This window comes from Grammomys surdaster, unplaced genomic scaffold, assembly GCF_004785775.1.
Source record: "Grammomys surdaster isolate TR1022 unplaced genomic scaffold, NIH_TR_1.0 174, whole genome shotgun sequence".
NCBI classification, from domain to species: Eukaryota; Metazoa; Chordata; class Mammalia; order Rodentia; family Muridae; genus Grammomys; species Grammomys surdaster.
This window is the reverse complement of record NW_021604622.1, coordinates 3,873,313-3,900,699: the sequence shown is the minus strand read 5'-3', so window position 1 is coordinate 3,900,699 and position 27,387 is coordinate 3,873,313. Positions and strand designations below refer to the sequence as shown.

At 38.8% G+C, this 27,387-nt stretch overlaps 1 protein-coding gene across 3 annotated transcripts in view; it reads right to left on the bottom strand.

Moving 5' to 3' along the window:
• Positions 1 to 9,483: 9,483 nt before the first annotated feature.
• Positions 9,484 to 27,387, bottom strand: part of Nup155 (nucleoporin 155) — a 54,346-nt gene continuing 36,442 nt past the window's right edge. For 2 of the 3 annotated variants that reach the window (XM_028767623.1, XM_028767624.1), the window contains 11 exons: positions 26,510 to 26,645; positions 25,021 to 25,174; positions 24,722 to 24,826; positions 23,643 to 23,797; positions 20,163 to 20,292; positions 19,215 to 19,328; positions 18,048 to 18,168; positions 17,493 to 17,603; positions 16,342 to 16,478; positions 14,223 to 14,329; positions 9,484 to 13,452 (listed from right to left, as the gene is read on the bottom strand). In XM_028767623.1, coding sequence (XP_028623456.1) covers positions 13,314 to 13,452; positions 14,223 to 14,329; positions 16,342 to 16,478; positions 17,493 to 17,603; positions 18,048 to 18,168; positions 19,215 to 19,328; positions 20,163 to 20,292; positions 23,643 to 23,797; positions 24,722 to 24,826; positions 25,021 to 25,174; positions 26,510 to 26,645 — 1,409 coding nt within the window. In that variant the 3' untranslated portion in view covers positions 9,484 to 13,313. Of the gene's footprint in view, positions 13,453 to 14,222; positions 14,330 to 16,341; positions 16,479 to 17,492; positions 17,604 to 18,047; positions 18,169 to 19,214; positions 19,329 to 20,162; positions 20,293 to 23,642; positions 23,798 to 24,721; positions 24,827 to 25,020; positions 25,175 to 26,509; positions 26,646 to 27,387 lie in introns of those variants that run through there. The other variant, XR_003711414.1, reaches the window with a different exon arrangement.

Sequence of the window (27,387 nt, the reverse complement as noted above, 5' to 3'; positions counted from 1 at the left end):
TGAAGGAAAGCATTTAATTGGGTCTGGCTTACAGTTTAAGATGTTTAGTCATGGCAGGAAACATGGTGGCAGACATGGTGATGGAGAAGGAGCTAAGAGGAGTCCTCCATTTTGTGCAGAGCTTGGATAGCCATTCAAACATGGGTGACTGCGACCTTAATAACAGAATTCTCCAACAATGGTTCATAGGTGTGTTCACTCAATATTTTAGTCACTATTCTATTGCTATGAAGAGCCATCATGACCAAGGCCACCAAGCCCACCCTCCAGTGACACACTTTTTTCAACAAGGCTGTACCTATTCCAACAAGGTCCCACTTCCTAATCCTTCTAATCCTTTCAAAGAAGGTCCACTCCCTGGTGACAAAGCATTCAAATAAAGAATTCAAGAAGTGGAGTAAGCAACCATATGAGCCTATGGAGGCCATTCTTATTCAAACCACCACTCAGAGACAATGTATCCTGTAGTTTGGGAACTTTTCTGTAAGTGATGTCAATTGACAATGTAAGTTTAAAATTTTTTTAATTAATATTTCTTATCATACATGTTACAGGATATTTGATCACACTCTGAACACCTATATTGTCCAATTTACTGGAGAAACCTGTTTCTAACTATGGTGTGGCTCAGCCCTAACACACACATTTAATCCAAGACCTTTCGGTTTATTGTAAACAGGATTAAAGTCACCATAGGTTAAGAAGTGGAGTAATCAACCAGGTGACAGGAAGTTGATCAGCAAAAAAAAAGAGAGGAAGAGGAAGTCAGGTGAACAAATAACAAGTGGCAGGTAGATAAATGCATCAGATAAAACATCACTAAATTAGAAGCTTGTGATACCCAGTAGAGTGGACAGGAATAGGCTGGATTAAACTCTACTCTTACAGTCATTCAACAGCAATTGGCTAGGGAAGTGCAGTGAGAAGCCACCTGGAGTTCCTGATTAAGCGCTCTCCCCAAAGATGAGCTTCCAGTCTCCTGTTCATACTGCAGGCATTTTTATACCACGGATAATTAATAATGAGTCCTATTGGAGATAGTTTAGCTTTTGACTTTCCCAAAGGGTATGTTTAATACCCACAGGTGCTTCAGTCTTTCCCTTTCCCTAACACAGAGGCAGCCTGAAACAGGGCAGATTTTAGAGGGAAAAAAAGGGAAGTGCCTCACCAATGTCATATCCTAGTGAAATCTAGGGGACTATTAGAGAATACTTTGAAAGCTACATTTCGAAAAAACAGAAAATCTAGAAGAAATTAATAAGCTCCTAAACATATATGTCAAGAAGGCATAAACTACTTAGCTGTATAACAAGCAATGATATTGAAGCTATAATAAGGAATATCCTAATATAGAAAAGCCAGGTGTCTAAAGAACTAATGCTAATCCTCCTTAAACTAGCCCAAAGGGGGAAGGAACACTACCAAGCTCATTCTATGAAGCCAGCATTATTGTGATTTAAACCCAGATAATCACAGCAAGAAAACCCTACAGACCAATTTCCCTGGTGAAGATAGATGTGAATTTTCTTTCTTTTTTTTCAAAGATTTATTTATTTATTTTATGTATGTGAGTACAATGTCACTCTCTTCAGACACACCAGAAGAAGGCATCAGATCTCATTGTAGATGGTTGTGAGCCACCATGTGGCTGCTGGGAATTGAACTCAAGACCTCTGCTCTTAACCACTGAGCCATCTCTCCAGCCCCAGATGTGAATTTTCTTAATAAAATACTTGTATACTGAGTCCAACAACACATTTAAAAGATTATATACTATGATTGAGTTGTTTTCATGCCATGGTTGCCAAGATGGCTCAACAATGTACAAATCAAAGAATGTAACATAGCATGTACAGAAATAATACAGTTATTTCAAGACATGCAGAAAGAGCAAAAAGAACAAAGTTCATCATCCCTTCATGATATCTATCTATAAATATCTAACATTATATTAAATATAAAAATGATCATTTTCTCAACAGTATGGGATGAGATAACTGTACCCACTGTCTGTTCTTTGATGTACTGCTCAAAGTCTTAGAGCAACAAAACAAGAAAAAGAAAAGAGAGAGAAATAGAAAAGGAGTTAAGTATGAGGTCTACTCTTGCTTGACTACATCTCAACTAACCCAAACCCAAGCTTCTGAGTATACCTATGCAGGATTTTTCTTAATTGGATCATTTGAGGTTGGACTACCTTCCTGAATCCAGATCATTTGAAGACCTATGATACATTTGGTCCAGACCATCTGGTGGCAGTCTATAAAGGACAAGGAAGAAGGAAGCACTTGTTCTTTGCTGGCTTGCCCTCAGGCAGTGAACTTTTGGCAAGTTGATTTGTTCACTGGTATTAGAACCTTTTTCTTCATGATTCTAGCATATACTGAAGACTAGCTGAGAGGTCTCAGCCTCACGGATTGAACACTCTCTGTCGGAGTCAGCCATTGTTGGAATAGTTGGACCACAGCCTTTAAACCACTCTAATAAATTCTAATTTCATATACATAAATTCATTCAATCAGTTCTGTTTCTCTAGAGAACCCTAACAGATAAGATTAGCCCTATTAACATATAAAATGATTCTATCCTTTAAAAATTCTAAAGACCCCATCAGAAAACTCTTAAGATCTGATGTTTTCAGCAAGGTAGCAGGATACAAAACCAACACAAAAAGATGGGTACCTCAATCTTTAGAACATAGGTTAGATACAGAGTAAGGAACTGGACAGGTGGGACAGATCTCCCTGGAAAGGGAAAACAGAATAGAGTTATGGATGGCTGGGAGTGTGGATGGGCAAATGGACAGACTGAAACAGGAGGATCAGATGGGGAGCCAGAGGACAAGTAAAATTAAGGGCAATTTGATGGGTTATCTGAAAACCTAAGGCAGAAGATGTTTCCTAAATTATATACATAAATGAAGGTGATATGAATGAAATTGTCAAATAATGGGGAAGACAGAGCTCCAAATTGTAGGATTCAACAAATGGGTGTCATAAGTTAAAAACTGCACAGCAAAGAAAACAATTTGTAGAGTGAAAAGACAGCCTAAAGAATGGGTGGAAGGGCTGGAGAGATGGCGCAGCGGTTAAGAGCACTAACTGCTCTTACAGAGTTCCAGAGTTCAATTCCCAGCAACCACATGGTGGCTCACAACCATCTGTAATGGGATCCGATGCCCTCTTCTGGTGTGTCTAAAGACAGCTAGTTTGTATTCATGTAAATAAAATAAATAAATCTTAAAAAAAAAAAAGAATGAGTGAAAATCTTTGCCAAATATATACAACAGGGACAGTATCTAGACCCTTACAAGGAACTTAAAAAAACTAAATATAACTAAGTCATCCAGTGAATGACTGGGCAAATGAGTAAAATGGACAATTCTTTCTCTCTCTCTCTCTCTCTCTCTCTCTCTCTCTCTCTCTCTCTCTCTTTCTTTCTTTCTCTCCAACCACATTTCCCCCTCCCTCCTCTTTGATCTCCCTCCACTCCTCTGTTTCACTTCAGACAAGGGCAGGTCTCCATAGAAATCATCTAGTTAAGGCATATCAAATTTAGTAAGACTAGGCACCTCCTCTTCTATTAAGGTTGGACAAGGCAGCCCAGAAGGAGGGAAGGGTTCCAAAAGTAGGCAACAGAGTCAGAGATAGCTCCTGCTCCCACTGTTGACCCCCAAGATGACCAAATTACACTAATATAACATATATGCAGAGGGCCTAAGTCAGTCCCATGCAGACTCCCTGGTTGGCAGTTCTGTCTCTGAGTCCCTATAAGCCCAGGTTAGTTGATTCTCTGGATTTTCTTATGGTGTCCTTGATGCCCTTTGGCTCCTATGATCTATCTGCAAGTGTGTAGATTTACTTCTGGGTCTTAAATTCAATTCCCTTGATCAGCCTGTCTGTTTTATACCAATATCATACAGGTTTTTAAATTACTGTTGCTCTAGTACTGTTTGTTGACTATTCCTCCCCCATTGAACTTGGCATTGTTCCTGCAAATCATTGTTCACATATGTATTTATTCTGCTCCATTAATATATCTGTTCTCACAACACTACTTCAACATAAGTGCTGGTTTTTGTTTTTTCAAGATATGGTTTCTCTGTGCAGCCCTGCCTCTGCCTCCTGAGTGCTGGGATTAAAGGCATGTGCCACCACACCATCCAACAAATTGATGTAGCTTTGTAAGAAAATACTAAAATTAGTATATGCTCAAGTTTATTTTTTTGTTCCTGTACATGCATATGTGTTTGTATGTTGAGTTTGTTTAGTGTTGCTTGTGTGCATATGATATTAGGGCTGGCCACTTGGTATTGGATAAACAATTAGGGGGCTCATCCCTGGAAAAGATGAATTCTCCCTCTGTGAGCATCCCTTAGTTGCCTACAGTTGTCTAGGAGTGAAGCTCTCTGTGATGTCTACCTTCCACATTGGCATAGTGTCCTTGTTCAGGTCTTGTTTAGGCAGCTAGACTATGGAGATATCATAGGTATAGTCCCTGTCATTTATAGTTAACGTATTTTCACATATTTACACTTCCTAGTCCTCTGGTTCTTGTTTTCTTTTTGGTCCCTCTTTGAGCCTTCAGTGTAGGAATTATGTTGATGTGTTCATTGGTGTTTCATGGTCGGTTGGTCTCTGAATTGTGATTAGCTATGGCTTTTGGAAACGTTCTCTGCTGCAGACACACTTCTTTGATGACAGGGAAAAGCTGCACTTATCTTTGGTGTGCATACTGGGGTGCAGCCATCAGGGAATCCTTTGCCCACCTGACAGGAACAAAAGGTCTCAAGGGGATTGGGTATGGCCAGAACAACCAAAGTGTTACAGTTCTTTGAGGGGAAGCCAGAGCAAGGCAGGCTGAAAGGCCTCTTCAGAGACTGCTGCTGCTGCCTGACATGAGATGCAGAGGACAGCTAGGGGCCACTACACCAAGAGGCTGTAGTCAAGCAAGCACACTCGGTTGGTTGGGCCAGGTCGAGTCCAGTGAAGAAAGCTTTGGGAATGAAAACTCTTCCCTGGAGTGTTACAGTTCAATAAGACAGGTAATTTCAGACAATCTTTAGTGAAATAACTTGTGCACTTTATTCCTTATAGATAGGACATTATAAACATTTGAGGGTGGGGTGGGATCTAGAGGCAGATGCTTTCTGCTGGCTTTGAGATGTTAGGGATGCCTCATCTGCATGTGGAAGGACTTCAGGTATTGTTCCATTTGGAAATGATCATAATTTTGAACAGGGAGAACACTAAAGAGAGCTTAGACTTGGGGATTTCTGTCTTTCCTTTCCTCTCCTTTATCCTTTCTTTCTGAGGTAAAGGAAGGGGGTTGAAGGGAAAAGGGGAATAGAGTGATAGAATAAAAAATTAGATATATGGGATGGATTACTAAAATTATTCTCAAAGCATTGTATAGCCATTTTATATTGGTAGAAATCTTGTATTTGATGCAAACTTGAAGTTATTAATTCCTTACATTGGTACAGAATTTATATATTGATACAGGTTTAGGGTTTTCATTGGTATAAATCTTTGTATATTGATACAAAATATGAAATTAATATTGTTATGCTCAGACAGGCATTGTACCTATGCAACTCATTTAAGAATATAAGGCTTTGGCTGGGAGTTGGTGGCGCACACCTTTAATCCCAGCACTTGGGAGGCAGAGGCAGGTGGATTTCTGAGTTCGAGAGTTTGAGGCTAGCCTGGTCTACAGAGTGAGTTCCAGGACAGCCAGGACTACACAGAGGAAAAAAAAAAAAGAATATAAGGCTTTGACCCAGTCCTTCTAATAGCTGCTATTACAAACTGTTTAGGATGATTAAGTAATGCAAGTTAAAGGCTGGATAGTAAACTCACGGTTATATTAGATTCTGATTTAATTATAATAAAGTGCTTTCATTATTATTCAGCTAGAAATACCTAAGAGTTTAATAGTTTATATATACTATAGTCTTCAAAAGCATCAGAAATACACAGATTGTGAAATTTCATTATTAATAGAATTTTGACTAAGAGTCATGTCTGCTCCTGACAGTACCCTTACCCTTCAAGGTTCAAAGAAGATATTGAGCATTATAACCTCCATATAGTTGCTCCAGTTGTGGCAAGGTAGCCACTGGGCAAGAATTGCCCTAATTTATCTACAGACAAAAAGTACTGTCCGGGAAAACACACAATACAGGATAGTTGACAGCTTAGCTCTGCCAAAACAGAGTAAACTAGTCCTTCATAATTCCTGCTTCACTTAAGGTCTGTCAGATGGTTCTGGGCCAGAAGGCTTAAGACAGAAACATTTCTGGGTTAAAAATTTTGAGATTCGTGGGTGGCACCATCCTTCAACTGGGGGCAGTGCCTATCTACTGGAAGTGGTCTCTACAGGTTGTATCTCTGCTTTGTTGGGTATTTCAGCTGAAGTCATCACTATTGGGTCCTGGGAGCTTCTCGCTTCCCTAGCATCTGGGACTTTCTAGTGGCTGCCTTCAGCTCTCCATGCCCCACTGCTACATGTTTCTATTCCATTTCCTGACACTCTGTATTTCTCTCCTGTCCCTTCCAATGCCTGATCCTGCCCCTCTCCCTGTTCCTCAGATAGAACTAGTTGTAATTTTTCGAGGAACAGCCAGATTGATTTACCAGCTTTCAGTCCCACCAGCTCTGAAGGAGTGTTCCTCTTTCTCCACATCCTTGTCAGCATGTTGTCACTTGCGTTTCTGATCTTAGCCATTCTGATTGGTGTGAGGTGGAATCTCAGGGTCATTTTGATTTAATTTCCCTGACAACTAAGGATGTTGAACATTTCTTTAAGTGCTTCTCAGCCATTCATGATTTCTTGGTTGAGAATTCTTTGTTTAGCTCTGTACCTCATTTTTAATAGGGTTATTTGGTTCTCTGAAGTCTAACTTGTGTATTTTGGATATCAGCCCTCTAAGATGTAAGGTTGGTAAAGATCTTTTCCCAATCTGAGTTGAGAGTGTCCCATTGAGAGTGTCCTTTGCCTTACAGAAGCTTCAATTTTGTGAGGTCCTATTTGTTGATTGTTGATCTGAGCTTGAGCCATTGGTGGTGTTCAGAAAATTTCCCACTGTGCCAATGTGTTTGAGGTTCTTTCCCACTTTCTCTTCTATTAGATTCATCATTATCTGGTTTTATGTGGAGGACCTGATCTAAGTAGATTTTCGCTTTGTACAAGGAGATAAGAATGGATCAATTTGCATTCTATATGCTAACCACCAGTTGAACCAGCACCATTTGTTGAAACTTTTTTCCACTGGATGACTTTGGCTTCTTTGTCAAAGATCAAGTGACCATAGGTGTGTGGGTTTATTTCTGGGTCTTCAATTCTATTCCATTGATATACCTGCCTGTCTCTGTACCAATACCATGTAGTTTATCACTGTTGCTCTTAGCACAGCTTGAGGTCAGGTATGGTGACTCCCCCAGAGGTTCTTTTATTGTTGAGAATGGCTTTCGTTATCCTAGATTTTTTTGTTATTCCAAATGAATTTGAGAACTGCCTCTATCTCTGTGAAGAATTGAACTGGAATTCTGACAGGGATTTGCATTGAATCAGTCGATTGCTTTTGATAAGATGGGCATTTTTACTGTTAATCCTGCTGATCCATCAGCATGGGAAATCTTTTCATCTTCTGAGGTCTTCAATTTCTTTCTTCAGAGACTTGAAGTTTTTGCCATACAGATCGTTCACTTGCTTGAATTCTTGATCTTGCCAATACTTTTCATGAAGGGGAGTTGTATTTTGTCAAAGGCTTTTCCAACATCTAATGGGATGATTATGTGGGTTTTTTTTTCTGAGTTTGTATATATAGTAGATTATGTTGATAGATTTCTATATACTGAACTATACCTGCATCCCTTTGATGAAGCCTTCTTGATCATGGTGAATGATTCTTTTGATTCAGTTTGCAAGAATTTTATTGAATATTTTTGCATCAATATTCATAAGGGAAATTGGTCTGAACTTCCCTTTGTTTGGTTTTGGTATTAGTGTAACTATGGGTTCATAGAAAGGATTGGGTAGTGTTCCTTCTGTTTCTATTTTGTGAAATAATTTGAGAAGTACTGGTATTAGGTCTTCTTTGAAGGCCTGATAGAATTCTTCACAAAAATCATCTAGCCCCAGGCTTTTTTTGTAGACTTTTAATGACTGCTTCTATTTTCTTAGGGGTTATGGGACTGTTAGTTGGTTTATCTGATCCTGATTTAAATTCGGTATCTGGTATGTCTGGAAAATCTTCCAATGAAAAGGGAGACATAACAAAAGGAATGGAGGAAATTTAAAAAAAAAATCAGATTCTATTACAAAGGCCTATGCTCAACAAAACTGGAAAATCTAGATGAAATGGAGGACTTTCTAGACAGATACCAGCACTTTTCTTATTCTCTTAGCTTACATATCATCTGCCATATTAGCACTGGTTGAGAATTCACTACCCAGGATGTAAGTGTTGGCAAGACAAAGACATTATGTTGTTAGTTTCTGCAAAGGAGACATCACTTAATTTTTCATCCTTGTGATTTTAGCAATTTGTTACAGGTGTCACAAATTTATAGGGCTAAGTTCCATTATTTCCTCCTCAGCTTGCTGAGAATTTGATTATGCTTCTTGAGGTGGTCTTGTACATCCAGCTCTGGTTTATATTTCTTGGATCTGTAGGCTTGCAGTTTTCATAAAATATAGCAAGTGGTCTTGCAAGTGGATAGACAGATCTTGATGCCTGGCATCCTGTCGACAAAGTAATTTTTTCCAATTCCATATAGATGAGAATTCTAACTCCAAGACTGAGTCCATGACTTGAGATAGTAAGTCTGAGCCCATTGTAGATTGAGCCCATTGTAGATATTTTTCTGTTAATTGCACTTCTAGGGAAGAGCTAACACATTAACACTACCCACAGTATTCCAGGAGTTATGGGGCAAAAAGACAAAGAATAAACATGAAAAGTGCAGCCACAGGGCGTGGTGATTTATGCCAGTAATCCTAGCATGTGGAAGACTAAGGAAACTTTTTAGTCAGATACTTGAATGAACAAGGTCTAACCATGAGGGAAGTCAGACTTTAGCTTTTCAGGGTTTGTTTGGTTTGGTTTTTGTGACAGTGTTTCTCTGTGTAGCCTTGGTTGTCCTGGAACTCATTGTGGAGACTGGGCTGGCCTCAAACTCACAGGGATGTGCCTACCTCTGCCTCCCGAGTGCTAGGACTAAAGACATGTGCCACCACTGCCCAGCCGGCTTTTCAGTTTTGACAGTCCATTCATCATGTGCTTAGCTCCAGATTTTTGTTTCTTTTATTGTTAATCTTCTAATCCTTACATGCTACTCTACCATTTCTTCTAAGGGTAAAAATGAAGGGATCAAACTCATGACTGGAAGACTACTACTGCTCACATGACTGTAGGCTTTAAAATGACACCAGAATAGACACTCAAATTTGAACCAGTGAAATAACTGGACAGATACGTGGATAGTAAAATAGACTTGTTTAGAAATTCATGACTAATACATTTTGAGGGAGAGAAGACATTCAAGATGATATATTCCTAATTTACAAAACAGATAGTCAAGACTGGGGTAGAAAATAAAGGAGCAAAACAGAGGGCTGAGTGCTGAGGGCTGAGAAAGAAATACATATTGAGGCTTGGTCAGGCTTCCACAGAGAGCTTCAGAAGTCAATAAAGTGTGGGTTGGAGATTCGTTATCGGGATCCTGGATCCTACATAGTAGGGGTAATTTAAAATACAAAAAATCATGGCAATTGTGAGATATTTAATTTCAAACATGCTATATAGTGTTATGGAAATGATTTAAAATGAGAAAGTAAAACCAATGGCAGTTAACATCTACTATCTGAAGAAAAATAATGAATAAGGCAATTTAAAAATAGTGTTAGTTCTTACAAAATTTAGTTTTAAGAATTTTATCTGCCGGGCAGTGGTGGCACACACTTTTGATCCCAGCACTTGGGAGGCAGAGGCAGGTGGATTTCTGAGTTCGAGGCCAGCCTGATCTACAGAGTGAGTTCCAGAAAGTGTTTAAAAAAGTTTTAGTAGAATACTCTAAAAAGTTTTATTATTAAGATAATTTAAGAAAAGATATTAATAGAGACTATTAAAGAAAACGCTAATCTCTTTCAAAACCTCAGATTTAGGGTTTTGGTTAATTTATTTAATTTATTTGCTATGACTATATCACTAGTGAAGAAGAGCAACACAGAGATACAAAATATCCTAAGGAAGAGAATAAACAATCTATGATAGACTTCTGAGATTAAACTAGCTATAAAACATAAAGAAAGGCTTATGTGATTCCATGTTCAATGAAGAAGTCACTAGTTAATAATTGAAAATCTTTCAACCACATATTACATACAAATCAGGTCAATACTGTGTATCTTGCATAAATACATAGTTTCCCTCTCCCCTAACCATTGTGCCTTACTAAAACTATCTAAAAATATATTACAACACCTTCAGTGACCCAACTGAACACAATAAATGTACTTTCCTAAGATGTTCTACCAATGAATCACTCATTGCCTGTACATATGCACTATTTACAGCATAAAGATTATACATTGACCAAAGCATTCTTACATGGTGGATAATATGCTAGAACGCCGCCATTGTTGCATCTGACCACTGACTTCTAGGATCAGCATCCCTTTGGAGGGTCAAATCAGATGTCTGAATGGACAGGCCATTTAGATAATTTCATTTGATTAATGTTCAAACTTTAGCAATGAACTAGCAGTGTCCTTTCTTTTAGGAAGGCCATTGCAAACATTCCCTGTAAGGGTGCTATTAGAATAAAGGGGAGTGTGCTCAGGTATCTGTCACTCACATCCTTTTTGACATAGTATCCTGCACACCTATTAAGGAACTGTGCGTGTGTGTATAGCCACATCTGTATTTTCAATACTCCTGCCTACACATTCTAAGTGTAGTGATTAGACCCAAGAGCTACCTCACCCAGATGATTAAGTATATGTAACACACATATTAATATGTAAACACACAACAGAATTCGAGATCGTGTCATATATTTCTAACAGAAATGGATCCATATCTAAATTAAAGCAGTTAAACAAGATCTTCATTTAAAATAAGCATGACAAAAATTTAAATGCATAAAACATTAATATATCAAATGCATTCATTTTATAGACTACAAAGTTACTTAAGATGAAAAGCTGAAAAATATGAGGTAGTGACACCCAATCAGCATTACTTTGATCTTTTATGAAATATACATTCAAAGACTGTAAGTGAAAGTGGAGCTGAATTCTAAGGTATTGTGGAAAAAGAAATCCATAATCACAGGAAAAGGTAAAGGTAGAAATATATTCAAGAAATATTTACAAAACTAACCAATTTCTATCAGTGACAACAAACAGAAGAGAATACTCCCAATAGCATAAATAAGAGTGGAAGCTGGGCATGGTGGCACATGCTTGGATTTCCAGTACTTGAGAAGTCTGAGGCAGGAGGATCATCGTGTGTTTGCAGCTAGCCTGGGCTATATAGTGAGACCTTGACAAAAAAAAAGGGGGGGGAGCTAAGGACTAGGAACATAACTCGGTTGATAAGGTGCTCACCTTATGGAACTCCGGGTTTAATACCTTGTACCACAAAAAGTGGGCACTGTGAAGCATGACTACAATCTTAGCACTCAGGTAGTGGAGGCCAGAGGATCAGAAATTCAAGATCACTCTAGGTAGTTAAGAGTTTGACACTAGCCTAGGCTATGTCAGAATCTGTTGCAAAAATAAAATAAACAATAGAAAGCAGCCGTTTTTTCTTTTCCTTTCTCTTTTTTTGGTTGGCCTTAGTCCTCAGTCTTTCCTTTTGTCTTTGATAATAATTTGGAACACTTAGTTTAGTTAGTTCTTTTAACATGTTAAAAATAATTCAGGGGTTGAGGATATACCTTTAGTGAAAGCTCACTGCTTAGCATGAAAACCCTGTATTCAACCCACCAGTATTAAAAAACAAAAATAAACTAGGTTACTAACAATGTTGCTTTATACACTATGTCTTGGATAAAACTTGTGTTGTGGTTATTAGTAAAAAAAAAAAAGGGGGGGGGTGGAAAAATCAAATTGAGAGGGAACTCATCCATATAGAAAACAGGAGTTCAAGTGGGTTGATCAATAAGACAGAAGTCTGGATCCACTGGAAAGATTATTAAAATACAAAGACAGGCATTTATGCCACAGTTTTTGGTTTGGTAGATCTGACCAGAGACCCAGGAATTTAATTTCTAACACATTCTTGGATGCTGCTGCTGTTGCTGGCTTGAAGCATACAGTTTGACAGTGAGGGGTCTAAGGAAACAGTAGTAACTGTACAGCTGGGGTTGAATTGTAACTCCATATGTAGACCAGACTGGCCCTGAACTCTGAGGCTCCCCTTCCCCTCCTCCCACGTGCTGCCATTAAAGGCAAGCACCACCACAGCTGGCTGATCATGAAGGTTTTAAGTACACACAAGTGTTACAAGTTTATCACATGCTCAAACAATCCTGTATATACAATCAACATACATACATATCCTGCACACACATATATAAATGTATACATAAAATCTAATGTACAGATTTATAGTGAGAGGGAGAGGGGAAAAAAGAGAAAGAGAGAACATAAAGGGCTGTAATTGATAAATTAGTGGTTCAGGAGATTTCTAAAAAATTAAGTTAAAAATGAATAATTAAGGACTATTCCAGAATCTAACACTATAGGAACAGACTCAGAGTATAAGGTGTTTTTATTGTTCTTGTTGTGTTTGTTTTTAAGACATTTCCCTGTGCAGCCCTGGGCCTGGAAATCTCAGTGAGTTCTAGAGATCCCCCTGCCACTGCTTCCCCAAGTGCTGGGATTCAAAGGCATGGCACAAGCCTACAAGTTTTAATACTAATACCCTACATAAACTTGGAGAGAAATAATACAAATTCAAAATTGTTATCATTAGTAAAATTCAAAATCTTTGTGTGTCATAATCATACATAATTTTTCAGCTTTTTATAAACTGATGTGTTTGTGTGTGGTACTGACTTTTTACATGCTATACAAACATTTTTACCACTGAGCTACAGATCTGGGCCCAACTTATCAATTAAAAGAAAATACTAGTCATAAAAAACAAATCATTTGGCAAATATACTATTTGTAGATAACTATCATCCATTAAAAAAATTTCCTACCAAAATTCTTAGATATACAACACCTGATTTCTGGACCCAGCTGAGCTTTTATTTTACAGACCAAAATGCAAGCAAGAATATATACTACAGTAATCAATGGAGCCGTTCCAACTTCGCTTGGAGGGATTTAAAATTCCCAGTGATGGCTTGTACAGCTACTGAGGAACTCATTGACTGAAGTTCCACAAGATAACCACAGACGGCATCCAGGCAGAGATTTGTAAACCTTCTCCTGTAATGAGAAAGACATCAGGTCACTCATTTACTTTTGATTTTTTATTCTGTATTCATTTATTTGTATGTGTATGCATGCTTTGCCTGCTGTGTGTATGGGCACCATGTACATGTCCAGCACCCTCAGAAGCTAGCAGAGGGCACCAGATACCCTGCAACTGTGGTTATGGATGGTCCTGAGCTGCTATGTGGCTGCTGGGACACTGAGACGGTGCTTGCTTCAGACCCTCAACCAGCTATAGTTAAACCCATTTCTTTCAAATAGTTGTCTCAGACCGAGATTTGATTAACTTTCTTGGAGTCTCAATGAAAAGCAAGGATTAGATAACTCAGGAAACTCTAAGTGCTTCAAAACAGAAAGAGGAACTTACCAAGGTCAGTTACCACCTAAGCTACCTACCGTCTTCAACTGAAGACTGTTAGGATGATTCCTATTAATAATATTTACAGTCTCTCAGGTTTCTAAAAATTCCTTGAAATCACACCACAAATGTAAAACTTGGTTCTATGTCATAGCACCAAAAACAAAGGAACATGCAGTAGTTCATAAATTACTTTCACTTTAGAAAATTTAGCACTACAGTTGAAAATGTTCTACCCTTTCATGAATGCCAACGATCAGGTTATCACACCAACAGTTATTGCTAATGTACTTAAGATATTCCCTAATGCTCTACAGCATTCCATATGCATTCACGAACTTTCACCCAGGTACTCAGTAGAAATAATTAAAAATCTTCCACAATATAATATTTAATTTATAGTTACCTCTCACAATTTAAGACTAGGCTAGGATTCTCAACATATCTTGTCAACAGTACATGGATACAATCCAAAAGGTGCAGTGGGCTTTTCACTCTGTTCCAGAATGGATCCTATGAAGAGAGGAAAAAAAACTTATGTATGTATGTATGTATGTATGTATGTATGTATACACAGACGGGGTTTCTCTTGTAACTTATCAAATGTGTGTGTGCATATTTTTCCTAATTATTTATGTTAATTAAAGTCCTTGGAGTCTATTTTTTTTTAAATTTTTTTTATTTATTTATTATATGTAAGTACACTGTAGCTGTCTTCAGACACCCCACAAGAGGGCATCAGATATCATTACAGATGGTTGTGAGCCACCATGTGGTTGCTGGGATTTGAACTCGTGACCTCTGAAAGTGCAGTCAGTGCTCTTAACCACTGAGCCATCTCACCAGCCCCTTGGAGTCTATTTTTAATTTCTATTAAAAAGCATTAGAAGCTGAACATGGTGGTGCTTCAATTCCCAATGCCCTTAATCCTCAAACCCTGGAGGCAGAGACAAGCAGATCTCTGAGTTTAAGATCACCCCAACTTCTAGATCAGCCAAAGCTACATAGTGAGATCCCGTTTCAACCCCCCACCCCCAAGATATGTAGTTCCTAAATTATATACTAGATTAAGGTCAATATTTGAAATAAAGACCGTGTTTGTGAGGTGGGCTTAGCAGGACACACATTTAATTCCAGCACTAGGGAGGCGGAGGCAGAGGCAGGCAGAGCGAGGCCAGCCTGATCTACATAGTGAGTTCTAGGACAGTTAGAGCTAAGCTAGGGCTACATGGTGAGAGCCTGTATTGACAAACAAAAACAAAAGTTAAAAAAAATTAATTTTGATACTTTTTGCAAAGAAGTGATTTATCATTAGACAATATAATATGAAATTAATGAAAAAAACATTACTTCTACGGATTGTGGCCTACTTTCCTTTGAATTTATGCAGTCTGAACGTAGAGCAAAAGAAACAGTTACAGAACTTTAATCTGTTATTACCCACATGACTAGAACATGCTGATTAATATCTCCATCCTTGTCTTTTAGGAATGTAAGATGAAGTACTATTTTCATTATGGCTTAATTATGAGGCTCAGTTATTACTGAACAAGGCAAATGATGGTTTGGAGGACACGGTTACAAGGCAGATGCTGTGTCACATCATGCACTTAGGAAGCTTAGGTAGGAAGATCTCAAGTTCAAAGCCAACTTGGGAGCCAGGCAGTGGTGGCGCACGCCTTTAATCCTACGACTTGAAAGGCAGAGGCAGGCACATTTCAGAGTTCGAGGCCAGCCTGGTCTACAGAGTGAGTTCCAGGACAGTCAGAGCTACACAGAGAAATCCTGTCTCAAAAAACCAAAACAAACAAACAAACAAACAAACAAGCCAGCTTGGACTATATATGGCAAGATCCTGTCTCAGGAAACCAAAAAGCACTGATAGATAGCACTACTGTGCCCACACATATGCATGTGCACACTCACACATATGTGCACACACCTCTCATATTGTATAGGGTGTCTCATTGAATGCATGGCAAGAAAGCCCCAGGACGCCTGTCTCTGCCTTTCCAGTATTGGGATTAGAAACATACACCACTGCATTTAGTTTTTATAGGGTTCACGGAATCAAACTTGGGATGAGAAGCAGTTTATTGGCTGAGTATCTCCCGATCCCTTACAAAAGATTTTTAAAAAAGAGGTTACATGTATAAATGTGCTACTGTTTTGTGTGCTTAAAGCAAGTAGCTGAGAATTACAGTCTGGTGGTACAGCACTTGTGAAACATGTGCAAGATTATGGGATTTGATCCCCCCAAATAGTCCCTACTCTGGATTATCTATGAAGATGAGAGTAAATACAAATAATTATGCTTACCAATATAAAATATTAGCACTTCATTTTAGTTATGATATACAGCAAAACATCTCTCAGTTAAGAGTCCATAGTTTATTTTACTTGCACCTTTGAAGTGTATCTCCACTGAGAACATTCAACCTACATGATAACATACCTACACCTGCAGTCAAAGCACCTGACTCTGTATCTTGGAAGATGTATCTGTATCATTTTGCTTTCCTTACCCGTGATTTGAAGAGCTGATCATAAACTTCTAGTAGCCTAGGTAAAGGCACGCCGATTTCATTCATGGTCTGTATCACAAACCCCACATCCCAGTTTAAAGTACAAACTTGCTGCTCCAAGAACTGAACGATAAAATCTGGGGGGAAAGTCAGAAATAAGAATTATTAAAGGTTCATTTGTATTTCTTAACAATGAGTGCTTTGCCTGCATGTATGCATATATACCATATGTATACTTGGAGGGAAAAGTCAGAAATAAGAATTATTAAAGGCTCATTTGTATTTCCTAACAATGAGTTCTTTGCCTGCATGTATGCATATATACCATATGTATACTCGGTGTTAGTGAAGGAGAGAAGTGAGTATCCTCTCTTAGAACTGCAGTTACACTCCTTTGTGAGCACACATATGGATGCTGGGAAATGAACTCAGGTCCTCAGCAAGAACTAGTGTTCTTATAACTAAGCCAGCTACCAAGTCCCAGAAATTTGGACTTTTAACTCTTGATACAGCAAACTGTCCAACTGTTTTATAAACATGAGTAGTTTCAAGTGGCTATCTGAAAATGAATTTCAAACCTATTTGACGGCTAATAAGGTAGGTCATTTGGGAAAATGTTTCTTTTTAAAGCATGAAAACATGATTTTGACAATATAAATATTTTAGATATGATGGTATAAGCTTGCAACTTTAGCACTATCTTCTCACACTCAATCTCTCTCTCTCTCTCTCTCTCTCTCTCTCTCTCTCTCTCTCTCTCTCTCTCTCTCTCTCACACACACACACATACACACACACACACACACGTCTCCTGACCTCCACACTCCTTTCGTGACCGTGCACGAGCACCCACACCTATGAGAACACTGCTTTTCCAACAGTATAATCACTTAAACTATATTGTTTATCAGTAAACAAAATTCCAAAAATGCTACTGAAACTTGAAGAGCTATTCCAAAAAATTTCATAGTCACCTGTTCAGTAACAAATTCTGTTATCCTTCAGGGATTTTTTTCTGGAGAGTCAGAATTAAAACTGCTGAACTAAACAGCAAATAGATGAGTAGCAAAAAGAAACTCTATAAGCCAATGATGTTTTCCAATGGAGAATAACTATTAAACGGAAAATAAGATAGCAAGGTCACTGCTTACCCAGAGGGAAAAAACGGGGTGTGCCAGCATAGATTTTGCCAAGGAGGACAAGCTTGAGGCTAAGAGCATGCATTCGATCTGATGAGCTCAATGTTACGCTATCATTCAACTCTGGAAGAGACATGTCAATAGAAATCATGATTACTTTAAATGTGATATGTTTACATTGATGACTTAATTCCTTAAAGATGAAAATACTTCAGGACTGATGTCAGCATTGAATGTAAATAGAAGATTCTGGGCTTCTGGGTATCACTGGTTACTGGTAATGGTTAATGGTATTGATTACAAGATTTTGAGTGAAATATGTAAATTAATTATGAGGTGGTATACATTAAATAAACTATATACCCTATCACAAATATTCACCAGGGTCATACTGGTGCATCACCTGTGCACCATGTATGCATCATGTATGTACTGTATGCACAGGTCCTCCACATCCTTTCTAGTAGGTATATATAGCCCTTTTCCATAAGCCCTACATATCAGCTATATGATATTCTTCTGGATCCCTAGAAACTATATAATAATGTATCCTATAACTGAACTTACCTTTCTCTATGATATCTTGCCAAAGTGTATGTACCAATATGGGATCTGAATAACCAGCACAATGAATGATTGCAAGTTTACATTCTGCGAGTTTAAATGGGTCAGCGAATTCCCCATAAAGCTGTGGGAAAGAAATATCAAAATTAAACATTCAATTATGGGTCAGTGTTTTGAGATATTAAGTCAAGTATACCTTTCAATTAAAAACAATTAAATATTTTATCTAAAGTATATAAAATACATTACAAGATGAGTAGACATTATACAATATTTAGAAACAAGTATTTTAAAATATGTGTATGCACACAAGACACACTGGGAATAGGACCCCAGTTTAAATGTGAAATACACTTAGTCCAAGGGAAATTTTACACAAAATTTTTAACAATACCAAGTGTTTCAATGGTGACTCAGTACATAAGATCATGTGTGGAATTTTCCACTTGCAGTGTTGTACTAGTTAGTGCTCAAAGTTTCAGGTTTGAACCTTTTCTTTTGAGACAGGGTCTCCATTTGTACCCTCAAACAGGTTTCAGCATGCCTGTGCTATTTTAGGAGCTCTTGAGGCAGAGGTAGGCAGATCTGGGAATTCAAGGCCAACTTGGTCTACAGAGCAAGTTCCAGGACAACCAACACCACACAGAGAAACCCTGTACAAAGCACTTAGAACCATGTACAAGAAAGAGTGTCTACAGAAGAAGACACTGTAAGAACCATGGAGAGCAAAAGATGCTCAACTAGATAAGCAAAGATAAACCATGAGGCTACCAATGATCTGGTTCTAAGCTGGGTGTGATGGCACAAGCCTGACATGCCAGCAGGGGCAGGAATGACACAAGTTCAACACCAGCAGGGTCTCCAAACACCAAATCAAAACTTTAACGACAAAACAATAGCAACAACAAAAAAGTCTGCTGGTTTTAACAGGGCTCCCAGGAGGCTATTGTGACTGGTCTGGCAGGAGCAGCTCTGCCTTTTCTAGGAGTCATACTAAAGTCACGTGCAGCAGCTGGAACCTATCCAGCCAGTGACAAGCTGTCAAAGAGAACCTCAGTTACTTACCCATGAAGCAAATCAGTATCCCCCCCAAATCTTACACACACACACAGACACAGGATTTCTATAAACAAAGTAACTATCCCAGGAATTTCACTGGATTTCTGTTACCTTAGTAATATCCATGAGCTCAGAATCCAGCTGAGAAATTGCATCCTGCACTGAAGAATGATGGGAGTACTGCCTTTGTAATGTCTCTTGTATCTGAAGTTGGATCCTAGCAACCTAGTTTCAACAGAAAATAAATACAATGCATTAATATCCTTATAATACTCAACAGGTACTTGAAGAAGTAAGAAATAATCTCTTGTCCAAAAGTTCAAGTTGCTAAAGTGAAGAGAGTATATTAATACTACAGACTTATATTCCAAGAGACTATCCTCTCAAGGTAACTAATGCCACAGGAAATGAGATGTGACAAGGAATATTGCTCCCCAAAGTCACTGCCATTAGTAACTCAATAATCACCGACAAATTTCTAGGCTGGATCTCCAGCTGCCAATGTGATTGGACCTAAGTCCCTCCAGAAATGAGAAAGGAAGTCAACCATTTTATGTCAGGGCTATGGTTTTCAAAGAGGAAATGTGCATCCTGTAAAGTTTATCTTTTCTTCCTCCACCAGGTAACAGAGTCTTCATTCCAAACGTGAACATGAGAAGGAAAGCCAGCAAGACATTTACCTAATGTCTGTAAGAAATAACTTCTTTCATTTAGATAACAATAAGATTTTTAGATCTCAGTTAAAGCAGCTCAGTCTACTCCTTACATTTGCTTATCATATCCCAGAATACGTGATAAATGTCACGTGATCCAACTGCCGCTCATCAGTTGAGAAAATAAAAATTATGGATAAGCTAAGGGAGAATCTTCCAAATTATGCCTTTATGTCCTAAACACCGTTTCCTTAACATTTACATCCAAATATGACATAGGTACACATTCACAGGCAGGCAGACACGTTTAGAATTTACAATGACTTCAGCAGAACTAGAGTCACGGTTAAGAGTAGACAGTAGTATAACTCCTCTACACGCTGAAGCCTAAGTATTTAGTACTTACTTCCATCTTCTCTTCTAATTCATGCAGGAATTCACCATCTGCAGCTATGGAAGAAATGGCAGTGGAACTCTTTGCACTAAGAATGGCTCGAGCAATGTATTCTAGTCGCTGCTGAAGTGAAATTTCTGTGCTAGGAAGAGAAATCTGTAATTTTAGCTACAGTTCCTTAAGATTCAAATATATCAAGTAAGACATACTATTTTAAGACCAGAACACAAAAGGCTTTTGAAGAAATGTAAAAAATTATTATTATTGATTTTTTTTTTTTCAAACACCGGGTCTCACTATACAGACTGCCTGACTGGCCTGGAACAGGCATTAATCATCTTGCCTCCGCCTCCTAAGTTCTGAAATTACAGATGTTCACTGTCATGTTTGGCCAATTACTTTAGCTTTCTAGTAATAAGTTCATGACTTTAGGTAACAAATACTCATGCCTATGTCAAAAACATGAAATTCTGCTGTTGCTGGAATCATTGGGTATCCTACATTGGGAAGCATGTTACTGGGAAAACTGGTGTTCCCTTTTTTGTATTAATAAAAGAATTAACATATGGATTAGAAAGAAGACTCAATGGCAATTTTACCACTGTTTCAGAGAAAAGCAACAGAGCAGGTAAGCTGCAAACCCTGGCACCTGCCTGGGGGAGGAAGATGAAGAAAATAAAAGGAAAACCAGTACTATTTAGAAGTGGTCATGTGAGGAGCTAGGAGTCAGAGGCAAAGGCAGGTAGATCTCTGTGACACAGAGGCTAGGCACAGATAGAGTGAGTGATACAGCCCAAAGAATTGGGGATTCAAGGCTTTGGGAAAATAGAGACAGAAAAAAGAAAAACAGTAACTGAGAAAAGTGACTATAGCAAGGCCATGGTTTCTTCAAGAATAAGTGGATTGTCCCATTAAGGGGACAATCCTCCCTGTTCCTAGCATGTCTTCAGGTGAATTAGCTTTCCTGTAGGCTAGACTCATGGACAGATGACTGACAGAACAACTGGATTAAAACATTTACTCTCACATAATAGTGTATAACATTTAATCTTAGGAGCAAATCAGAATGTCATGACTTTCTTAGCCAGAGAAAAAAAACAACTTAGGGACTAGAGACGGCTCAGAGGTTAAAAGCACTGACTGCTCTTCCATAGGTCCTGAGTTCAATTCCCAGCCACCACATGGTGTCTGGTGCCCTCTTCTGGTGTGTTTGAAGACAGTGACAGTGTACTCACATATATAAAATAAAATAAATACATCTTTGAAAAAAAAAAAAAAAAGACAAGACACAATTTCCCTTAATGAGATTCATCAGAATCCTAACATCCATCTTCAATGGTCTCCCTAGACTACTTTAACATCCCCTGAACAGCTGAGATCCTAAATCGTTTAAGAGACCAGATGAAACTACAGATGCATGAAACTCTCTCAGTAAGGAAACAAACAAGCTCATTGGCTCATTGGGAGCCTCAGATCAAGCAGTATTAAACTACGCTTTGCAGGCTGCTGACAAGGTAACTCAGCAGACACAGGCAATTTCCACCTAGCCTCACAACTCAAGTTTGACCCAGGGTGGGAAGAGAGACTGAGTACCTCAGGTTGTCCTCTGACCCTCTCACGAGGTGTGGCACCTATGCACCCATACTGACACACAAATGGAATATAATAGAAAATAGACGGCAAACCCAGGTCTAATTTGCATCAGAGAAAAACTCGCTTCCTTTCTTTTCAAGGCCTCACGTGCCAGGGGTGCTGCGTTCCTTTAATTGCTCCCCCTTGAAGTTACACATAACATGCTCCATGAATTTAGGAACTCGGTTGCTAAAAGAGATTTCCTTTTCTCCCCCTGTAGTCACTATCTCCACCCCAAGTAAACTAAACATTTTTTTTAAATTTTAAATAATTTTATGTATATGAGCACACTGTCACTGACACACCAGAAGATCCCATTACAGACAGCTGTGAGCCACCATGTGGTTGCTGGGAATTGAACTCAGGGCCTCTGGAAGAGCAATCAGTGCTCTTAACCACTGAGCCATCTCTCTAGTCCCCTAAATTAAAAATTTACAAGTAACTAAATAAAGACGTAGAGAGATGTCTGAGCGTCCAAGTCAGGCGGCTCACAAATGGCCACAGCTCAAGTTCTGGATGATCTGATGTTCTACAGCCTCTGGGCAGATGCGAACACACAAACACACTGATTAAAGATAAAACAAATCTTTGAAAAGATATTCTTAGCCAGGCAGTGGTGGCGTACACCTTTAATCCCAGCACTTGGGAGGCAGAGGTAGGCAGATTTCTGAGTTCGAGGCCAGCCTGGTCTACAGAGTGAGTTCCAGGACAACCAGGGCTACACAGAGAAACCCTGTCTTGGAAAAAAAAAAAAAAAAAAAAACAAACAAGATATTCTTAATGAAGAAAAAGCCTGAGAGCAGAGACTGAATGAATGGGCAGGTAATCTCATGAGGAGGAATTACAGGTGTGAGTAACAGATGCTCTTGGAAAAGAATTTCTAAGTACAAGAATATTATGATTTTTATAAAGATGGGGCCATTAAGAGGTACTGTTGAAGCAACACAATGAAATCAAATGATTCTAGGTAATTGAAATGTTAGTGCTATCTATGACTTCCTAAGGACAGGTAAGAATAATCCTAAAATGAGACACAGAAAGCCTGGATTAGGCTTCAACCAAAACGTACTTCTAGCACGATCCACAACAAATGCACTAAATCATATAACTTTAAAATATGCAGCCATGATGGATTGAAACTCTCTCTCTCATCTTCCCCTTTTGCTGTGGTAGAGATGGAACCCAGGGCCTAGAATACGTTAGCAAAGTACCCTACCACTCTGGTATATCCCCAGCACTAATAACCTTAATTCTTAAACTACAAAAGCAACAAATTAACCTTTTTTGGAAGTTGCCTTTTAAGTAGGGTGATGTTGGCACACAGCTTAAATTCTAGCACTTGGGAGATAGAAGCAGGTGTTCGAGGATAGCCTGATCTAAATAGGATAGCCAGGATAGCCAGGACTACAAAGAGAAACTGTCTGGAAAAACAAAACTAACCAAACAAAAAACCTGTCTTTTATTATATCAAAACTTAAGGTCATTTTATACTGTGTATGTTGAGGGCAGCTTTTAGAATTGAATGATCACAGAGGGCAAGGAGGCCAAGAAAGCTTTGGGTAGACATACAATGAACACTCCTACCTCCCCCACCCCCAGTATCCCTACACAGATAGACCACCACTACTACTACTAGTAGTTACTTCCTACTAGCCATAAGTGAACTCTCAATTTTCTTCTTCAGGGAGCGGTCACTGGAGACTGAACTACCTAGGGCCTTGTGCAGGCTAAGTATGTGTTCTACCAATGGGCTACCCTCACAGCCCTTCCCCACTCTTCTGATAAGACAAACACACGCGCGCACACACACACACACCTCTATCCTACTCCAGAAATGAGACTCTCTGATGCCTTCCTTACCTGTGCATGTCAGCCAACTTGGACAGGACCCGAGCAGCACTGCTGAAACTCCTGTTCTTCTCATAATACCTCCAGAGTAAATCCATATAGCGGACTCGGTTTTGATCCACTTTGGCCATTCGGACAAGATGTGGCTCGAGAAATGGAGACGCAATCTAGAAATTACAGTCACACAGAAAATGTTTGCAATCACCTAGGTGCTTTTAAAGTAGAAACCAGCATTTGTATTCTACCAGTAGGCTACCCTCACAGCCCTTCCCCACTCTTCTGATATAAGATCTCTCAACTGCCTGGGCTAACCTTCCTGGGTTCAAATGGACATAAATGTGCACGTATACACACACACACACACACACACACACGCTTTTTTTAAAAAAAAATATGGAAAACTGAATACAACATCAATAAGTAAAGTAAAAAATTTACTCAGTACAAGTGACTTTCATTATACTAATGAAGAACTTTCTGTAACACACCAATAAAAAATAAATTTGCTGTAAAATTCTAATTCTTTTAATGAACTTTGATAATACAGTTACTGACTCTTGGCTCAATCAAAAGGCACCCTTGGCACTAACAAATCCCAAGTCTTAAGTTTATACATCAATGAACAACTGAGACTTAGGAAAAAAAAAATCTTTGGCCAGGTGTGACAGCACACACCTTTAATACCAGCACTCAGGGGGCAGAGGTAGGCCGGGTGTGATAGCACACACCTTTAATACCAGCACTCAGGGGCAGAGGTAGGAGGATCTCTGTGAATTTGAGTACACCCTGGTCTACAGATATTTTTTTTTTTTTTTAGGTCTACAGATCTTGTTCCGGGCATCCAAAGACAGAGCCTAATTACTAACCCAAAGACTTCTAACCAACAATGCTACTATTCAGATCAGCCGCTAAACAACATTAAAACAGTGTATTTTGCTTCATAGAAAAGGAAATTATATACTTAGCCATATGCTAACACCTAACGTTATACACAGGATAAAAAACTAATTTCCTATATCTATTCAAACTATTATTATACAACTTGGACACATAAATTGACATAAACTATATTGCAGAAACAATCTTTGTACCTGTAGTAGTTTATCTGCTAGGTCAGCTTGTATTAGCCAGTTATAAAGAGCAATACTGAAGAGCTCGTCCTTGGATCGCTGAGCCAATTTAAGCATTTGTTCAAACTAAAATAAAGAAAGGAACAGTGAAAATTAGCATAGCTAAAGCCTTACTTACAATACCCCCACTGACCTGAGGGCAAGGAAACAAGTTTAGCAGTAAGAAGAGCAACTACCGTTCCCAGTGATTATACCTCCACTACCCCAAGGTACTTTCAAACCCACCCCGCTTCCAGAGTGGAAGCAAGCCTGTCCCTTACGTGGTGTCCTGCTTCTTCGTTGCTCAGCATGTTAGGATCAGATGACAGCACTGGAGGACCAGGTTTTTTGGGTACACTAGGAGACTGAGGAGCTGCCTTACTCTGATTTACCAGTTCTTGCAGCGTATCTGTAATGCACTTGTAACTGTTTAATCTGAAAAAGAAAAGGGTCAATCACATTGTTTAACTAGAAAATACTTTTCTCATCTTCCATCAAGCCAGGATACAGAAAACCCTGTCTCAAACAATCAAGCAAACAGACAGTCAGTCATAATATCTGCATCTAAATCTAATACTCAGAGGCTGAGGCAGGATTGAGTTTGAAGCTTGTTTGGAATTGGAGAGATGGCTCAGTGGTTAAGAACCCATCACACTCCCAGATGACTAGGGTTCAATTTCCAGCATCTCCAAGGCAGTCTGAGATATCAGTTACAAAAAAAGATGTACGCATATGCAGATCAGACACCTATATACATAAAATAATAATGATGATGATAAAATTTACACCAAAGCACTGTATATACTCTATCCCTCTCTCAAAAAAATCTAATATATTTTTTTCAAAAGATCTGAAACCTATTTGGTTAAACAAATAACAAGAATTTGTAAAATTAGTATAATTCTTTAAATCTACAGATTATGGCAATGTAAAAGACTTTTTCTTTTGGGGAAAAAAAAAATTTATTTTCACCTGGAACTAGGTATGAGAGGAGTCAGTTTTGTTCTCAAATCAGAGATCTCAAAAACTACAATAAGTAAAAATAAATAAATAAATAAATAAATAAATAAATAAAAGGAAGACACTCCCACAGGTACTGGAGCAAAACAGTTTATAAGGTACAGGTGTGGTGATACGTGCCTTTAGTCCCAGGATTTGGGAGGAAGGGAGAAACTGATCACTGAGTTTAAGGCCAGATTGGTTTACAAAGATTTCTGGACTGACCAGGGATACATATTTCAAAAATAATAAGAACTAACAAAAAACATTTTTCAGGCTGAGATGGCAGCTCAGCAGATGGAACTGGCTGCTCTACAAGCACGAGGACCTGGGAACAATTTTCCAAGACCATAGGCAGGAGTGGCTGCCCTGTCCATGTTAGCAACTCCAGCACTGTGGGACCAGGGACTGCTTGGACTTGCTGACTGCCAGCCTAACTGCAGCTTCAGTGAGAAGCCCTGTAAAAAAGCAGACTGGAGCATGACAGAAAACAGGACACCTGATGTCTTCACCTGACTTCCAAGCATGCATATAACACATGTAAAAACACTTGTATGTGCTTCCTCAATTTTCCTAAGACTAAATAAAATCTTACATATAAGCTAGGAATTTAACCATGACTCAGGAATTAATAAAAACACAATTCTTTTTATCTGAGATCACAAGGGTTGTACTCGAAATGTTCTTTTCCTATACTATCAATAAAAACTTTATACAAAAAAAAGGTCTGTCTCTAAAAGCCCAACAATCGGCTAAGGGTTGAGAACTCACCTCTCCTGGAAAGTCTGGAGACCAACGACATCCTCTTCTGGTTCCCCGTGTTTATAGAAATGGAGTCCAAGGCCCTGGGGATCTTTTTTCTCGGCAGCAGTAAGAGAAAGTTCCACCACACCCTCATAAAAGCGCACTGATGAGAAAGACAAAGGCCAGGGCTTAGAGCTGACTACTGTGCTGCAAACGCTCTCCTAGGCAGGTATAAAAAGGACCATAGTGGAACGCTGTGTTTCTATTAAACACTTGTTATTCTGGCAATGGCATTGCAAAAATAGTTCTGATGTGTTTATTTAAAAAAAAAAAAAGGTCTAATATAGCAGATATTAATGGATCCCTCCTTGAGAAAAACCTTCATATATAAAATAGCAAGTTTCAGAGGAAAAAACTTGTGATTCAAATCTGTGCTGATATAGTTTTTACTTTTAAAACTAGTCAAAAATTTTAGGCATTTTAAAATTAAGTATAATTTAATAGTATAGCTTAAAAAGAACCAAAATGCCAAAAACATATTAGCCAGACAGAGAGGATCGTGTATAATCTCAGGCTTCAGAGGAGGAGGCAGAAGGATGAGAAGATGGAGGCTAGCCTGGACTACAGAGAGTTCGGTTCATGGCCAGCCTGAGTTACATGTAAGATTGTCTCAAAAAATAAATTCGCACTAGCCTCGCATGTACAAGTGCTAGTCTGCTCCCCAGTAGGAAAAGGAAAAGGGGAAACAAAGTAAATAAAAGCAAACCACACAATTCAAAGTATCACTTTGTCCAAAGATGCTAGAAGCTCTGTGTCTGAGAAGAGACTCTAGCTCACTCTGCTGCACTCACACAAGGCCTCGTGTCCTCTGAGAAGAGACTCTAGCTCACTCTGCTGCACTCACA